The 19,196-nt window shown below is 43.8% G+C and overlaps 1 protein-coding gene across 5 annotated transcripts in view; it reads left to right on the top strand.

Moving 5' to 3' along the window:
• The window catches only part of LOC132894125 (histone-lysine N-methyltransferase PRDM9-like), a 178,662-nt gene extending 176,470 nt beyond the window's left edge, over positions 1–2,192 (top strand). For all 5 annotated transcript variants that reach the window (XM_060933474.1, XM_060933472.1, XM_060933471.1 and 2 more), the window contains one exon: positions 1,113–2,192. In XM_060933474.1, coding sequence (XP_060789457.1) covers positions 1,113–2,038 — 926 coding nt within the window. In that variant the 3' untranslated portion in view covers positions 2,039–2,192. The remainder of the gene's footprint in view (positions 1–1,112) is intronic.
• Positions 2,193–19,196: the final 17,004 nt, after the last annotated feature.

The following is a 19,196-nucleotide window of genomic DNA, read 5'->3' as shown; positions in this document are numbered from 1 at the left end:
AGGAAGACGGCAAGACAGAGTTCAGGTTCGTAAAGCGTTTTTTTATTGTTACACTTTTCAGTGAACATATAATCATAGACGCGCACACACGCACAACTGGCGTCTCGTTTGGGGGAGAGTCCCCTCTGCTCTCGCTCTCCCTCCTTAAGTAGGGCGCGGTCACTGGGAAGACATACAAACACAGGTTAATTGCCATCAGGTGTAGTGATTCTGCCACTTACCTTCCCTGACTCCACTCTCCTGTCACAGACTGATGCTTGACCACGCCCCCGCTGCCACAGGGACAAATAGCATCCGATGAACGAATGAACAAACATATGGAGGTTTGTCTGCTTTATTACTACAAACCACACCTTAGCATTCTTCAAATACTGCAGTAAGGAAATTCCTATACTGCTGCAGACCTACTTGAATACCGTCTGAACCATTGCAGTGTGTCCCTTTTTTTATATGCCTGCATTTCTGCATGGCTATTTTTATGTCTCAATTTATGGATGTTAGCTTGCTTTCTCTCATCAGTTACATTAACATGAATCAACTGGGTTTCACAAAATTCCACAAAATTTAATTTCATTAAATGTGTGTATAATCAAAACTAATAAGTGTCTTAAATGTGGCAGCCTTATCCATATATAAAATCCAGTTGTAAAAATACATACTTTCTTGTGTAAATGCTATTGATAAATCTAATCATATCCAGCTCGATAAATAAGGCCCATTGTTGTCTCTTTTCAGAACCTTGAATGCTTGGGCCGAGTTTACTTCTCAGTCCTGGACGAACTGTAAATAAGGCTACGCTTGCCATTACCTATACTTGACATATCAGACAGAAACCAATAACTCCCCCTTGGTCACTCAGACCCACGGGGCTATGGCCAATGCTGTGCATAACTGCTATTCCAGCACCGTATTGAATCTAGCAGTATTCCTAGCTAGAGGCTGCTATATCTTAGTCCTCAAACTTTTTTGTCTCAGTCTTCATTCATGTAGAATCTTGCATGTTTGAGGTTCGGTAAATAAGCTCCCTGACAGTGGATTAATGTTGTTAGATTTTATAATCTTGTTGCATTTCATGTTCATTTTCTGGTATTTTTTCTTTTTCACTTCTCCAGAAGTAAAGGACACTCTGCTGCAGGTGTTTTCCTGCTCCACATGTCCTCGTTCCTATGCATCTCAAATTGACCTCGACAAACACATCCAGAGATGCCATTACGAAGAATATGTGAGACTTCGGGAATCAAGAGAGATTAAATATGAACTTCAAATCCCCTCCAAATGCTCCAGTAGTGAGCCCACATCAACTGATACTCTCAGTTCTGACACATCTCATAATGATATACAGAAGGGAATTCACCACTGCCCAGACAGTGGAACAAGATTTGGTCATCAGAATGCACTCAAGACAAACCAGCGCCTTCACACAGGAGGAAATCCACATTACTGCTCTCAGTGTGGAAAGAGTTTTACTCGTCAGAGTCATCTCCAAAAACACCAACGTATTCACACAGGAGAGAAGCCGTATCATTGCTTACAGTGTGGAAAGAGTTTTACTCGTCAGAGTAATCTCCAAACCCATCAGCGCATTCACACAGGAGAGAAGCCGTATTATTGCTCACAGTGTGGAAAGAATTTTACTCATCAGAGTAATCTCCAAACACACCAGCGCATTCACACAGGAGAGAAGCCGTATCACTGCTCACAGTGTGGAAAGAATTTTACTCATCAGAGTAATCTCCAAACACACCAGCGCATTCACACAGGAGAGAAGCCGTATCATTGCTCACAGTGTGGAAAGAATTTTGCTCAACAGAGTAATTTCCAAATACACCAACGCATTCACACAGGAGAGAAACCGTATCACTGCTCACAGTGTGGAAAGAGTTTTACTCACCAGAGTCATTTCCAAACACACCAGCGCATTCACACAGGAGAGAAGCCGTATCACTGCTCACAGTGTGGAAAGAGTTTTACTCGTCAGTGTGATCTCCGAAAACACCAGCGCATTCATACAGGAGAGAAGCGTAATCACTGCTCATAGCATGGAAAGATGTTTACTTGTTCTGTTACATTTAAGACCCACCAGTGCATCAAGTTAGAGACATTGCATGATTTAAAGTTGTCAAATTAAATATAGTTATTAGTCATTAACCTGAAAATGACCTGTACTTTGAACTTTTTGTTATATGACCATATGTAACCTTAGAGATGTTTAAAATAAGACTGTCTGTCTGTTTGTTTGTTTGTTTGTTTGTTTGTTTTCTTTTGATCTTAAGTAGTCATTAATTACCACTGTACAAGTAATGATTTAACTGTGACACTGTTTTCATTGGAGTACTGCAGTATGAGACTAATTGTTAATGGAATTATTACTGATCAGGAATTTAATGTTTAACAGGAATGTGGATCAAACCAATTGAGTATGTAGCATTTAAATGAAGCTATATTTATCAGCCTCGCCTAACTGGTCGAGGAGAAGGCGTCAGTTATTTATAATGATGATCTCAGCAATATACAAAAACCTGAACAAAAATTCAATCTGTTTGTAGTTCTTTATCCTAACATATGTCGCAAAAAAAAAAACAAGTCTCCCCAGTCGATTTAGCTAATTATTTTTTTACAGACCCGTGGTCTATTTTCTGAATTCCTTTGTGAATTTGCACATTTCATCTAAAAACCTGGTTGTTTCTTCAGACAAATAATTAATTGTTGGAGAATTTAATATTAATTTTGATAACCTGGAAGACCCTCTGAGAACAGCATCCATGTTCATTCTCGATTCAGTAGAAGTTAATCAGAATGTTCTAGGACCCACTCATAATGGTGTTCGCACTCCTCAATCTAATACTGGCGTTCATATTATATATAGAAAATGTAGTCACACTTCCACAGTCTGAAGCTCCCTCAGATCATTATCTCCTCTCATTTGAAACGTGACTACAATATAACATATAAACAATAATATATGCAACTTGCCACACCATTGCATCAAAAGTACATTCACATCAACTACTGCACAAGGTTGGATCAATAGTCTCCCAGAATTATCAATGCTGATTGGATCACCATCAGACCCCACAGAACTTGATCGGCCAACTGTAGCTTTGTAACAGAGGAAAGTTCCTCTGAGGTTCAAGTTGTCAGTGCGCAGGTGCCAGTAATGGTGGCCATAAGATTTTTAGCTCTGGTCTTATTTTTATTTAAGTTGAGCCTGGGTGGTATACAAAGATTTCATATACCAGCTGTATCTATGCTCAGCTTTTATAGAGTTGTTGGAGTAGATTTTTGTGGCAAGAATGTGCTGGAATGTGTGATGTGATGGAATTTTATAGTCCAAATGTGAAAGTAGTAAGACACCTTTCCCGACCAAGTTTGATATGTCAAATGATGTCCGTATGGACGAAGCATGGTATTCTAATCATCACACTCAAGGAACATCACATTTGTCTGGATCTAAGTGTCTGTATGGATGTGGAAGTTAATCCAGGCCCCGAAAGTGAAACCAGTACATGGATTGAGAAAAGTATTGAGAACAGCAAACTGATTTTAAATATACGAAAATGGACTTTCTCAGACTCAGAAAATCGGTAAAATTGAAACCTGCCCCAGCCGTTGACCACAATCTCAAAATGTTCAGTCTGTTCAGATATCAAGGTTCCTGAAGAGGCAATAAGCATTATGAGAGTCAGACGAATTTTACCAATAACTTGGCCATATCATTTGAAAACAAGCCTATTCCTTTGGTGCAAAGCATCGGCAGGATTATTCCCCGCTAATTTGCTAGAGGTGTATCTTTGACAAACTTGATACAAATCACACAACGGGTGTCTGCTATTGCGTGAACATTAAATACAGATTTTGCTGTGCCAGAATTTTTTATTTACAAACATTTGAAGTCTCGGCAAAGCTAAAAATAGAGTTAAGTGGTTATAGCACTCAAAGCCGATTTGAATAGAATGATATTGATGTATGCGTAATATTGGGGAGACACCTCGAACCACATATGCCGCATAGTCAACATGCCAAGCTATAAGATATATTTAGATGGGAGAGAAATTGGTTTGAGCTGGATTATAGGAGTAAAAGTGAAATCCCCATTTATGTGCGACATAACCTGGATGTTATTGATGTCTATCGATCTAAACTTGATGAACTGGTATGTTTGACTTTAAGATTACCTTTGGGACATCAGTTGGTAGTTTGTGGTGTTCATCATCTGCCTGAATATAAAGAATCTGACTTTATGAATGATATAACTGAACTTGTGGACAGTGTCTTAGATTCCCATCCTGACACAGTTTTTATTTGTGGTGATGATGTGAACAAGATGGATATTAACCAACTGCAACAATTATCTGGATGGAATGCACTTGTTGACTTTCCAAAAAGAGGAAATTTGTGTTTACATAATGTGTTGACTAATCACAAACACCTTTTTGGAAAATGCTCTCCTTTGAATATGCTAATTAAGACTGATCATTCTGAGGTTATTTTGGCAGTGGGGTACAAGTTTAAACCTACTCGCTGTCAAGTTTTGATTCGGGATTGCCGTGAACATCACAAGATCCCTTTATATCAAGCTCTTGAGAATGAAAATTGGGACCAAATTTTGTCTGCTAATGATCTGGATCAAGTGGTTGAAAAACTGGAAGCCGTTATTTTGGGACATTTGGAAAGCTGTATGCTTCAGCGATCGATGTCTGTCCTCACAGGATCCATTCTGGATGTCTCCCTTGGTGAAATTTATACTTACTTACTTATCCTTTTTACGTCTGTTTGAAACACTACTAGTGCGCCAGACGGTGCATGTGAGTTTGTAGTCTCCTCCTCCAATAGTCTCTATCTAGAGCGTCACTGGCCAAAAGGCCCCAGTCCTTCAAATCGGTAACCACTATGCAGATGACACCCAAATTTATTTTGCTCTATCACCTAATGATTATGCCCCCCTTGAATGTCTCTACCAGTGTATCGACCAAATCAACAACTGGATATCACAAAATTTTCTTCAGCTGAACACAGATAAAACAGAAGTAATTCTATTTGGGGAAAAAAGATGAAAGACTCAGGATTAGCACTATTCTTGACACAAAGGGGATTAAAACAAAAGATATGGTTAAAAATCTTGGTGTTTTCATTGACAGCGAGCTAAACTTTGACAGTCACATGAAAGCAATCACTAAAACAGCATTTTATCACCTAAGAAACATTTCCAAACTAAGAGGACTTATGTCAAAAAATGATCTGGAAAAACTTATACATGCCTTCATCTCTAGTAGGGTTGATTACTGCAATGGCCTTTTCACAGGCCTGCCAAAAAAGACCATCAAACGACTTCAGCTGGTTCAAAATGCAGTGGCTAGGGTTCTCACACGAACAAAAAGAACAGAGCACATTACTCCAATTCTAAGGTCCCTTCACTGGCTTCCAGTAAGCTATAGAATTGACTTTAAAGTATTGCTGCTGGTGTACAAATCTCTAAATGGTACAGGGCCCAATTACCTCTCTGATATGTTGCAGCGGCCTAACCCAATCAGATCTACCAGGTCGCAGCAGCAAAATTTATTGGTAAAACCTGTTGTTAAAACAAAGTGTGGTGAAGCAGCTTTTAGTTACTATGCAGTACAGCTATGGAACCAACTCCCAGAGGACATCAAAAATGCTACTGCTGTTGGCAGCTTCAAATCTAGACTAAAGACCAAGCTGTTTTCAGATGCTTTCTGCTAAATGATTAATATTGTCATCTTTACATGTTTTAAACTTTCTTAATTTTTACAGTCTTTGCATGTTTTAAACTTAACTTTTATTCTATTTTATTCTGTTGTTTTTTTACTGAACTTTTACTTCCTTTTATTATTTTATTTCTACTATTGTTTAATTCTTATTATTTTTCTTCCCCATTTATTTTATGTAATTTTATTTTCTATTGTTTACTGTTTTGCTTTTACTTCTGTAAAGCACATTGAACTGCCACTGTGTATGAAATGTGCTATATAAATAAACTTGCCTTGCCTTCCATGGCTTTCTCGGTCGACCCTTCTTCCGTTTCCCAGCCACTTGCAGATTTGTGATGTCTTTGATGATTTGGGAGCTGCGATGGATGTGGCCAAACCATCGACGGCGCCTGCATCCGATCTCCGAGAAGAGATCAGCCAGGCCCAACTTCTGGCGAAGGTCTTCAGTACTGGTGTTGATACCCAGCTTAATGTGGCATGTCCAACACAGCATAGCTCTTTCATTACGCTCCAGGCGCCTGAGATCCTCCTTTTTAATCGGCCAGCACTCACAGGCATATAGCATTGCGCTACAAACATAGGAGTTGTAGACTCTGCCACGAATGCTCCAAGATACACTCCTAGATGACAGGAGGGGCAGGAGCTCTCTGAATTTCTTCCAGGCTGACCTAGTTCGCGTTATAGTGGCAAGCTCACAGCCACTGCCAGTACATAGGTTGTCACCAAGGCAACAGAAAGAGTCAACAGTGTCAAGCTCATGAGTGCCAATAGCCACCTGATTGCATTGCTTGCCGACAATAGGACGTGCGAGACCAAGGCAACGGTCACATCTAAAATTGGGAACAGCAGATAGCCTACCACATATGTTTGTGCATTTCTTGTGTACCCAGTGCTTGCAATCATTACAGAAGATGGAGTTATGGCCAACACCTTTCCTGCAGACGCCACAGGGATATTTACCAGAGTCCCTCAAGGTGTTAAGGTTAGGGCCAGATATCATCACCTTTGTTTTCTTCATACTGACTCTCAGTCCTCTGGACTCCAAGCCACTTTTCCACAGAAGAAACTTATCAGTGAGCTCATCAAGGGACTCAGCAGCGATCACCGGGTCGTCAGCATGGAATAGCTCCCAAGGTGCACCGGTTGAAAAATCACGGGATAAGGCTTCCAGTACGATGACGAAAAGAAATGGACTGAGGACGGATCCTTGATGCACGCCAACATTGACATCGAAGTCTTCACTGAAGGAATTGTTTATCCGAACCTTGCTCGTATCATGCCAGTACATAGCCTGGACTGTTCTCACAATCCATTCTGGGATGCCAATGTGTCTCATGGCCCACCATAGCATGTCACGAGGCACGCGATCAAACGCCTTTTCCAGATCCACAAACGCAAAATATATGTTACGCTTCTGAGCCAAATACTTCTCCTGCAACTGCCTTACAATGAAGATGGCATAGCTCATTCCTTTGCCTGGCACAAAACCAAACTGAAACTCAGAGATAACTGCAGTTTCTCTTAACACTTTATCTAGCACTCTTTCAATAACCTTCAGACAATGTTCAGTCATCTTCAGGCCCCTGTAGTTGTCTCTATCTGTTGCATCTCCCTTGCCTTTGTACATATTGATGATGAAACTGTTGTCCCAGTCTGTGGGAATATGACCTTCAGCGATGATGGCATTTGCAAGCTTGGTTAGCATGGGGCAGCTAACAGCAATGGACGCTTTGAGCATGTCAGCCACAATACCACTTGGGCCAGGGGATTTTCCAGACTTCATTTTGGTGATTGCCTCAGCCATCATGACACCTGTCACGAGGATGGGGGGGCCAGCAACAGGTTCAGCAACAGGAAGGTCTTCAGCACTCCAGGGGAATTCTTCATTGAGCAGATGTTCGTAATGCTCTTTCCAAGCCTTCTTCTTTTGTTTGTCACTGAGACACAGATTGCCTTCATCATCTCTGATGCAGTTCTCGCCCACTATATCAAATTGTTCTCTTTTCATCTGTTTGGCCACACGGAATACATCTATGTCACCAAACCGGTTTTCCTCAGCTCTCTTTTTTGCTTCAAAGACTGTGCACTTGGCTGCAAGGTAATTTTCTTTACTCGCATCTTTCTTCCAGGCCTTCCAAAGGCGCCTTTTTCACATAAGGCATGGTTGGCTGACTCATCCCACCACCAGGTTTCCTTCCTTCTGATTCTCTTCTTTGTAACACCACACACTTCATAAGGTGCTTTCAACAGACTATTTTTCAGGAGCTTCCAGCTTTCTCCAACAGTGGAGACGTTGTTGTAGGATAGCTCAGCTTCAACAGCTTCCAAGAAACTCTTCTTTATCTCAGGGTCTCTTAGCTTCCAGGTGCGAAGTTTAGGGGTAAAGAATTGCTTACGGGGCTTGGTAGATTTGAAAGAGAGGTCACAGACAAGTAACTTGTGCTGCGTGACACATTCCTCACCAGGAATTACTTTGGTGTTGGTGACAAGTCCAAACTTGCTCCGTTTCACAAGAATATAATCAACTTGACTAGTGGATCCTCCAGATTGGTATGTAATCAAATGATTAACTTTCTTCTTAAAGAAGGAGTTGCAAATGGCAAGATCATTAGCCATAGAGAATTCCAACAGCCTCTTGCCCTCAGGGTTGCGATCACTGTAACCAAACCCGCCATGAATACCTTCATAACCTGCAGATTTTTCTCCTATGTGATCATTGAAGTCGCTGCATAACAGCAGGGTGTCTGAGCTTTCAATTTTTGATACAGTGAACTGTAAGAGGTCATAAAAGGCATCCTTGATGTTATCGTCCAGTCCCACCATCATCGATGGTCTCGATTAAAGGAAGAGGGCGCAAAGGCGCTTGTGGAGTGGCCGCGGGATTTACGAATTGGCATTCGTGACACACCACACACCACTGACGGATGTCTCCGCGAATCCCTGGCCAATAGAACAGGGCCATTATTCGGGCTAGTGTTTTATCCTGCCCTAAGTGTCCGGCCATGGGATTAAAGTGAGCCACCTGGAATATGAGTTCCCGGTGGCTCTTTGGGATTAATAACTGTGTGATCTTTTCGCCAGTTTGAGTGTCCTGTGTCACTCGGTATAACCTATCCTTAATAATAGCAAACTAGGGGAAGGCCGGCGTCGCATTTGGCTGGAGAATTTGACCATCAATTACTCTCACTTGGTCAAATGCATGCTGCAGAGTCCGATCTCGTGACTGGTCTAACAGGAAATCCCCAAGGGAATCCCCGAGAGAGGGAGGAGGGGCAGGGTGTTCCTCACTCCGCCTGTCGCCCTGACGCTGTGCTGATGTAGATGGCTCTGTGACAACTTCTCCTGCCAATGCTAGACCGGGGTCTTCCCCAGATGGGTTACTGCAGGACCCACTCCTTACTATGTGCATCATTAATTCCTTAAAACCCGGCCAATCAGTCCCCAAAATCAGCGAGTGGGTGAGACGAGGGTTAACCGCCGCCTTTATGTTTTTTCCCCCGAAATAGAATGTGGACGGACACTAAAGGGTGGTTGTGAACATCCCCATGCACACACAACACCTTCACCATTCGTGCTCTCCCCAATGCCTCACCTTGCACCAGGCTTTGGTGGATTGAGGTCTGGTTACAGCCAGAATCCACCAAAGCCTCCCCTTGGACACTTACCGGTATATGATACGCTCCGGCCCGATCGAGGGCGGTTTCTGGCACATCGGGAACCCGGACCACCATGCCCACCTCCATCGCGGAGCACTGATTTTGGAGATGTCCTGGCTCCCCACAGCGCCAGCACACCGGCCCAGGCTCTCGCTCTGCACCGGTGTTACGGACATCACTCACCTGGGGCGGGGGGGGGAGAAGAAGACACAGACAAGGAAGGGGAAAATGGGAGGACACCACGGGTGCGCCGGGCCGGCTGGGGGGGAGCCGGCCCCCGCCTTCGCGGTGGGGGAATGGGGCAAGGACGGGAAGCAGAGGGAGAGGGAGAAAGAGGAGAAGAGGAAACACATCTTCCTGCCGTCGGAACTGCCGCCATGTGGTCCTCTGTCAGCTCGATAGCTTGGTCCAGTGACACCGGGCAATGACACTGGACCCACTCCGCTGTTCCTTCTGGAAGCTGCGCGGTGAATTGCTCCAGTGTCACCAGGTCAATAACTCCCTCTGCGTCGCGGTCGTCTGCCCTCAGCCACCGCCGGCAGGCGTCCCGGAGTTGTTGCCTGAACGCAAACGGCCACCCGACCTCCTTCAAGCGCAGCGAGCGGAAGCGCTGCCGCTGTTGCTCTGGGGAGCGGCCGACAAGCTGGAGGATGTCTCTTCGGAGGTCTGCGTACACAAGCCAGCTGTCGACAGGGAGCTGCAGCGCAGCAAGCTGCACCTCGCCCGTCAGCAGGGGCAGGAGGTGCGCTGTGCGCTGGTTGACCGGCCAAACCCACGCCTCCGCTGCTTGCTCAAAGAATGTGAGGAAGGATTCCGGATCATTGTGCAGACCCATCTTTGTTAGGGTGAGGTGGGGAGGGTCCACTCCAGTGGTGGTCGTGGACCCCGCCGATGCAAGCAGGTGCCAGAATGCCTGGCAGTCTTCCTGTTGGGCCAGCACCAAGGCTTCGAACCGTTGTTCTTGTTCCTTTCGGAGGGTGACCAGCGCTTGGTGCTGGTTCTGCTGGGCTGTGACAAGGGCCTGGATCAGGTCCTTGAACGGAGAGGACTCCATCGGGCTGTTCTCTTCTGCACTCCCGGGTTTCAGCACCACTGTAGAAGAGACCCTGATGTGGGTGGAGCACAGAAGCACGGCAGGCGGTTGTTTGCTTCTTAACTATTTTCTTTATTTTGGCTTTTCAGCACAAAACACTCAAACTCACTCACTCACTCACTCACACACACACACACACACACACACACACACTCTCTCTCTCTCTCTCTCTCTCTCTCACACACACACACACACACACACACACAGGTGATTATCAAGCCCTTGGCACTGATTTCCCCTTCTCACTCTTCTTTTATATGGCGGAGTCACTGGAAGAGACACACAAACACATGTTAATTGACAACAGGTGCAGTGATACGACCACTCACCTTCCCTGACTCCACCCCCCATTCACAGACTGACGCTTGGCCACGCCCCCGCTACCACAATATATATGAGTATATATAATATTTCTTTTTACTTTATCTTTGTATTTATCTGTGTAATTTCTGGTACAGTGGGGATGGGGCTCTGTTGGAGCAGGACGTTCGAGGGGGGAGGTGTATTATACTGTGCTTAGTCAATTTGTGATTCATTGCATTTTGTACCATTTTAAATATCAATAAAAAGACATTGAGCAAAAAAAATTAAAAAAAAAAACATTTCACCCATTATTGGGGTCAGTGCTTTAATGGTGTCACCACCACCACCAGTATTTCTGAGACACCATCTCTAGGAGGGTGTGTGTGTGTGTGCACAAAGTGACACATAACTGCAAGCTGAAAAGCTTCAGTGAAAATAAAAGCCACTGAATTTACCTTCACTGCCCGCTAGGGTGCATCAGTTGCCCTCACTTTCATAAAATCTGATGCATTTTTGTTTGGGTGTTCCTTTTCACCAATAAAGACATCCTGTAAAATTTTTTGACCATATTCAAAAGTCTAATGGTGGCACCATGAGGTTCATTTTTTGCCAAAAAACGCTTATTTTATGTTTTCGCGTAACGTTTGAATCACAATGTTGGACTCCATTTATTGATTTCTTGTGACCCAGAGATCATGTTAAGAACCTTTGCAAGGGATTGAGAAGCATGAATGTGATTCATAATACATTTGTATTGTTTAAAAGTAGTTGAACAATGATTCAATGAACAGCTAAAACTCAAACTGTGCTTGATAGTATATTTAGACTATGTACTAAAAATGTGTATCTAAGATATTTGATATACTCTATAAGGTGCCATAATGTTTCATGAAAAGTGATAGAAATTTTGTCATAAAATAGCAGCTTTTTCCATAACTTTGAGCTCCTGGTGCCACCATTAAACTTTTGAATTTTGTCAAAAATATTTCACCCAGTGTGTTTTCTTACCAAAAGGAACATAAAAACAAAAATGCATCATGATCGGAGGAACTTTTCATTTTTAGGGGGCAACTGATTCACCCTACTGCCCGCCTGTTGACATTTCAGTGTTCCACCTGCTCTCAGGGACTGTTACACTGGTGCCAAAACCCAGGAACACTGAAGGGAACCGCTTTCATGGAGTCCTTCCCTTTCAAGAACCTCATCCATGCCCCCGGTGCTGCCCAGAAAAGCTAGCACCAAGCGCTGATCACCCAGCACAAGGACCAGGAGCAGCACTTCAAGGCCTTGCTGCAGGCTCAGCACAGGGATCGAGAGGCATTCTGGCACCTGCTTGCATCGCTGGGGCCTTTGACTGCTGTGTCTGTGGACCTCCCCCATGTTAGCCTCGTGAAGATGGGGCCTCATGACAACTTGGAGGCCTTCCTCGCACTGTTCATGCAAGCCACGGAGGCGTGGGGATGGCTGATCAAGAAACGAGCAGCTCACCGACTGCCGCTTCTGACTGGAGAGGCCTAGCTTGCCATCCAACAACTCCAAGTCAACAACTGGCTCAACTATGCCAACCTGAGGTGAGCCATCCTACAGTGTTTTGACCACACCCTGGAGCAACATCGACACTTCCGCATGCTGAATGCTTAATGACAATACAGTATTTTAACATATTTTAAACACTTTATATTTCTTTTTTTTTTTGGTAACCATATGAACACCATATGGCCTCTTTGACTGGACTTAGCAGTTACGAATACCTATATCAGGGATGCGCATTGCAAAAAAGCTCTTCATAAATGTTGCTATTAAGACTCCTTCTGATGAATAAGTTTGGGAAAACCATGTACAGAGACAAGGTTTGTTGCTGAAGGGAGTCTCTCAACTCACTCTTTAGCCCTAAAGGGCAAAGTTATTGGGAAACCTACCCCCAGAACGGCAGGCAAAATCGTAAAACAGTGAAACAGGCAATAGGTCGAGCGAAGCACAAACAGGCTATCATAGACTAGGCAGAATCAAAGTTGAGAAACAGGAAATAAGGCTCAGTAATGTGTCAGCAACGCAACTCAACACTTCGCAAAGTAAGTGCATTTTCACAGTTTTTATAGAGGCGCACTGATTGCGCCTTAATCCTGTGCAGGTGCAAGTTGTTTACGGCACGTGCGAGAGTCCACTTGGCGCACGTGCGCTGTCCGGAGTGCACCCGAGAGTCTATCTGATGCACGCGCCAAGGCGCATGTTACAAAAAATAAAGAAAAAAATCTGAGTCCTTGTCTCCAATTTACGAGTCCGAATCGAGTCACAAGTCCTTAAAATTAGGGCACGAGTCGGACTCGAGCCCGAGTCCTGGACTCAAGTACTACAAGCCTGTTATGCTTTTCCACTACCAACGCGGCTGAGTTGGGCTGAGCCGTGCCGTGCTGAGTCGAGCTGAGCGGGGCTGTTGGAGTTGCAGTTCGACTACAACCGCGCTGAACCGTGCTGGCTGGAAGTGGGTGGACACATTGGGTGGAGTTAGCGAAAGTGGGTGGACATCACGTGATGTCGTTAGGCGGCGCAAACAGTGACATCAGTGATCTTTTAAGCGGTAGTCTCATGACCCGGATAGTAAACAATAAACATGGAGGACATGGAGTCATTAGTGTTGCTGGTCTTGGTGCTGTGGCTTGTTGTCACCGACAACGCCAACAGATACTGGCAAGAGCATATAGATGAGGCAAGGCGCATAAGGCTTCAGAAATTCTCGTAATTTGTAATTATTCTTCTTCCGGGTTTACGGTGTTTACAGATCCCAGCGTGCTCGCGGGGCGTGTGTGGGCATGTGAGGACACTCCTCCTCACCAATCAGTGCACAGGGGCGTGTCTCCTCACGCCCCTAGCCCCACTCGGCTCAGTTTGGCTCGCTTCAGCCCTACTCCAAAACCGTGCGAGTTTTGGGTGCTAAGCAGGGCTGAAGCGAGCCGAGTCGCGCCGCTCTGAGGTAGTCGAAACGCGAGCCGTGTCGGGCTGAAGTGAGCTGAAACGAGCTGAAGTGAGCTGAAAAAGGGTAGTGGAAAAGGGCCATTAGATGGCCTTTATTTGTCTAGTTACTGGTTCCATGGTATTTTTCGTCAGCACAGAAGCTTTTCGTCGGTCATTCTTATATTAGAGTGGGGTAATACGCCCCCGTGGGGTAATATGCCCCCGGCCTGTTTTACCCAAAATAACCACCAGATGGCGCAAAGTTACATTTCTATTGTTGCTATGGATTGGCTTGACAACGGGGATATACAAATATCCACTGTGGATCGCATATCAGCAACGCAGCGGAGAGAAATCAAATTTCATGGTAAGTGATATAATTTTCAGATATCAGTAAAACTGTATTTAGATAGCTGCTATTTCGTCAGATATCACAGCTGTGTATGTGGTATGAGTAGACAAGTCAGTACGTTAAAAAAAATACATTTGGTATAAAAAGTTGAATCACATTTTGAAAGTAAGACCCTTTTTTGTAAAAGTGTAGTCTGTGGGGTAAAACGCCCCCTTAATGGTGTGGTAAATGGCCCCCAGGGGGCATCGTTTCCTTTTATCATAATTACTGTATTTCATACATTTCTGAATAGCAGATAGCTAATGAATTCATTGATTCAATTAGCATTATTATTGATGCACTTGTTCTTTGTTAATTCATGTTCAATCCACACAAAATTATATTGAAATTAAAATGCGAAATATAATAAAATAATGCATCTATTCATTAATTCAGGGATATTTTCTTGTTTGTTTCACATTATAGGCTTAAGTAAACACTTTTGCTATCCAAACAGCTTTTTTTGAGTTAGGGGGCCTATTGCCCCACCTCAGGGGGCCTTTTACCCCACTGGGGGGGTAAAAGGCCCCCTTTGCACAATGTTTGTTTTTGTTAAAAAAAAAAAAAAGTAGTAACTTTAGGCAAACTTTAGGTGGCATTATTGTTCATGTCATTGTTGTCAAAAACTATGATTAAAACTAAACACATGGTTCATTTCAACTTGGAGAAAAACTGAATTTTCCTTAAGGGGGTCTTTTTCCCCCCACTCTACTCTATTTCTTTGTCTTTGGCTCTAACTGACTGCACTGCCACTGCATTCTGCAGACTCCACTGACTGACAGTATAACTTTCACCCGTCTGTTCCGTCAATGTCAGTGATGAAATTTCTTTGAACATTTCTTTGTCAGACCAGCAGACTAATAAACATCTGATGTCAGTGGGGTGACAGGTGTAATAGTATCTGAAAATAAATGTCTGAATTCCGGTCTGCTTTACACCCATACAAATGGATGAGATCACTTCAGTTCATGTAATCAGTAATTACTTTCCAAATATTTTATTCACCACCGTGGACCACTGGAATCAATGTTGAATGTTCCTGGTTGCACTGGAAAGCAGAAGAGGTAAAAGGCATTAAATTAGAGTCAAATGTACAAGCAGCTAGTAGCTAAGATGACTGTTGCTGAGCCACAAGCATGCCATGTCAAAGTCAAACCTAGGCTAAAGCATTTAATGTTTAATATACAATCTAGAGGGGGTCACGTGGGACCTAGACCCCGAAGCCGCCGCCAGGCGCCGCTAAAACCGCCATTTAGAATTTGAGCCGCCGCCAGCCAATAATTTTGTAAGCCAATTTGAGCCGCTATCTAATAAAATTTGGCTGAGCCACTAAGAATTGTGTACATCAAATAATGGGTTTATCCACATCATGAGCTACAAGAAAAGTGACACAAACATGATCAACTGTACACACTAGTAGTAACACAATAGAGACGTATAGGCATACACTGTAGAGATTTAGAACTGATATCACAGCACAGAGAGCCACCACAAGCTTGCCGCTGTGACTACCTGTCTGGCTTCCCGCCCCTCACACCGTTACCACGATACACTGGGGAACCCGGGAACCCACCCAGAGCATCAATCGACTCCGATATCGACGAGATGGCTGCATTCTTTGCCGCTGCTGAGGGAAAGTGTAAAGGTATTTTTTTGTTTGTTTGTTTGCACGTCCAGGTTTTTCCGGGATTGTCCCGGTTTTTTTGTGGAAAATGGAAAATGTCCAGGAAAATGGAATAACCTTCCCGGGACACGTTTTGTCCTGGTTTTTTACTTCCTCACATTATCCCCCATTGAAATAAACACAAATCATTAATGTTTCTCGCAGCCACTTAACATATTAATAGTTTTCACGTAAGCGGGCATATTGTAGGCAGCTGCTTGTGTGGCCTCACCGAATGTTTGCGCACGCAGCCAGTCGCCGTTGCTAGGTGATCGTGGTCAATACAACGGCGGCCGCGCGAAATCAAAGATACTGGAATACCGTAATACCAAACAATAGGTGAGAGTTCCCTTGGTCGGTGCGCGAATAGGCTGGCTGTCTACTTCCTATGTTCTGATTATGATAAAGGCTGGTTCTAAAGCCTGGGCCAGTTTCATCAATAAATGAATCATTAAATAAATCATTAAATATATCAAAAAAGAATGCCTGAACACTGGCGTGAGAAATGAATAAATCAGTTGTCCCAATAACATAGCACCTCTCTCTTGTGATTAAAACAAAGGATTAGGGCTATTTGGTATGATACGGTAGTCTAACTTTTAAAGTTCAGTTCTCCAGAGAAAAGGCTAAAACAACAACGAAGCAGACTGAGAGAAATTATATTGATTATATTTGTATTATTTTGATTTGGAAACGGAATGGGAGGAGAGACAGACGATGAGGGAGTCGGACAGAATGAAGTAGAAGATCCGGTACCTGTCAAAAAGAAAAAAATATATTGTTAAAAAAATATTGGCGTCCAAATAAGATCATTCCTATATGAAATTATTTTTTGTAATAATATTTGTGGTAGTGCCCATTTAAGGGTTAAGAAGACAAAATGAATTTTAACTAAACGCCTAACTGCACCAGTTGAACTGTTTTATTTTTAAACGTGAACATTCACATAAGGCATAAGGCATTGTAGATGTGCGTGTCCGCAGCCCTCAACCCCCGCGCTCGTACGTGCGCGCAGGCGCGGCCGCCGACCGATGTGTCCCGGTTTTTTACAACTCAGATGTGGCAACCCTATTCACATACTTCGAGATTGATTAAAAAAAAAAGTACTCCACCACTCTACTTTCATCATAGTAAGATAGCTGCCAGTCCTTCACTGGTCATTGCTAGTGAGAGTAGATAGCTAGATGCCTTCCTCGAACAATCCAGATTAGCTTATTATTAGCATTGAACTACAATCTTGCTAGATTTATATTTACAATGAAGTAAGAGACCAGGGGACCTGTGGTAATTTGCTATTTATTCCCCCCATTTGTTTGATCCGTTCGCCCGGATATATGCCACACAGTGACGTCCAGTATCAGCCATTTGTAGCCATAAACATTTTGGTGGCTGCAGCAGCCATTAAGGTTTTGGCTGAGTCAGCTAGCCAGCCAATAATTTCATCAGCCAGCCATTATCCTGAAAACAAACGGCTTCGGGGTCTAGTGGGACCGACGAGCACGATGGTCAGATAACTCTGAGCTCTTCACAAATCCCCAAACTCCGTTAATTTTTCGGGCTCTTTGTTTTCCAATTTAACATTTATCGACGGCATAGGTATAACAGTCTACAATATGTCGAAGAGTCAGACTCAGTTTTCGTCTCCGAGTGCTTCTCCCAGAGGGAAACGTTTGAAGCCTGCCACGGATGGTAGCAGTAATGACGCCATCTTGCTAGCACTTGAGCAACAACAAGGTAAACTTGAGGCTATGGTGGAGAGGGTGCTTCATGCCGCACTTGGTAGTGTGAAAGACTCAGTCAATGCATTACAAAAGGACTTGGTAGAACATATGACAGCGATGAAAGGCCTGGGTGAGAAAGTGGACCGCATTCAGTCAGAAACTCGGGGGCTGAAACGAGATTTTATTGCCGTCAAAACAGATGTGGAAAAGCTTCAAGACAAGCTGGCAGAGTTGGATGATCATGGTAGACGGAACAACGTGAGGCTAGTGAATTTAGGAGCGAACAGAGAGGGAGGAGATGCCATCAGATTCCTGCAGGAAATGCTGCCTAAATGGATCCCCTCTCTTGGAACAAAAGTTGTACAGATTGAAAGAGCACATCGAATCTACTCCAACACGCCCAAGAAACCCAATCGTCCTCAGACTCTCATATTCAAAGTTCTAAACTACCAGGACCGTCAGGCCATTCTACAGGGCGCTAGGCAGGCTAAGAACAGCGGTGCTCCCATCAGGGATGAGGGCAGGGAGCTACTGTTCTTCGCCGACTACAGTAAGTCCACTAGCGACAAGAGGGCAGCGTTTAAAGCTGTGCGGAAAGAGCTGTGGGCGAAAGGACTATCTACTTTCCTGATTTACCCCGCTACCTTACGAGTTTCCTACCGAGGTCAGGAGCTGTCGTTCGAGACGGTACAAGAGGCGGAGAAGTTCAGCAATGGGCTGCCCGACCGAGCGAACATCACCAACTCTTCAAGAAGGAAGCTAACATTCCCTGCATTGAATGGAGACAGCATTAATGCTAACATGGAGGATATGAATGCTAACACGGAGGATATGAATGCTAACACGGAGGATATGAATGCTAACACGGAGGAAGACGCACCGGCTGATATTGACTGATTTGAGAACTTGGACTTTTTGTGACATACTGCTACCGAAAATTGCTAAAGTTGGACATGTCTACAATGATTCGTAAGCACATCTGTATGCATGATATATTCACCCTTTTATGTGGGAGCTTTTCAGTTCAGTTTACTAGCGATGGTTGATCAAGTTCACGGTAAGTTAGCTCTGACTTGTTAAACGAAAATCCATATTGAGGTTTTTTTTTTTTCCTTGTTTGCTTCTTATTCCTTTGCACTTTATTCAGTTTGGATATTTTGTTTTAGCGATGAATAGTATTTAGTAAGGGGGCCCATCTTACGAATGCTTTTGTTTATGGGGAAAGTGAGCTGGGGATTTTGACTGCGTTATGTGGTTTACACGGGTCTGTGCTAGACAACGGTGGGTGGGATGGGGGGGTGTCAGGGTACGGGGGGGAGATAACCTTAGATACAGGGTCAATGACTCAAATTATTACGTACTTGTAAGGGACACAAGATTAATATCGGACGACAATGGTTAAGTTATCATTATTATGTTGGAACGTTAAAGGTCTCAATACCAAAACAAAGCGTGTGAAATGTTTAGACTTCCTGCGAAGGCATAATGTAGACATCACGTGCATTACGGAGTCTCACCTGAAGATAGAAGATGTTTCGCGCATGCAAGATAAGACATACAAAATCGCTGTTTCCTCAAGTGCTGTATCTAAAACGAAGGGTTCAATGATTATAGTTAGACGAAATTTAGACGTAGTTATTGAGAAAACTATGACTTGTCAGAGTGACTTGGGCCTGGGTCGTTTATCC

Source organism: Neoarius graeffei, chromosome 11 (genome assembly GCF_027579695.1).
Source record: "Neoarius graeffei isolate fNeoGra1 chromosome 11, fNeoGra1.pri, whole genome shotgun sequence".
Classification (NCBI taxonomy): Eukaryota; Metazoa; Chordata; class Actinopteri; order Siluriformes; family Ariidae; genus Neoarius; species Neoarius graeffei.
This window is presented reverse-complemented; position numbering and strand designations above follow the sequence as displayed.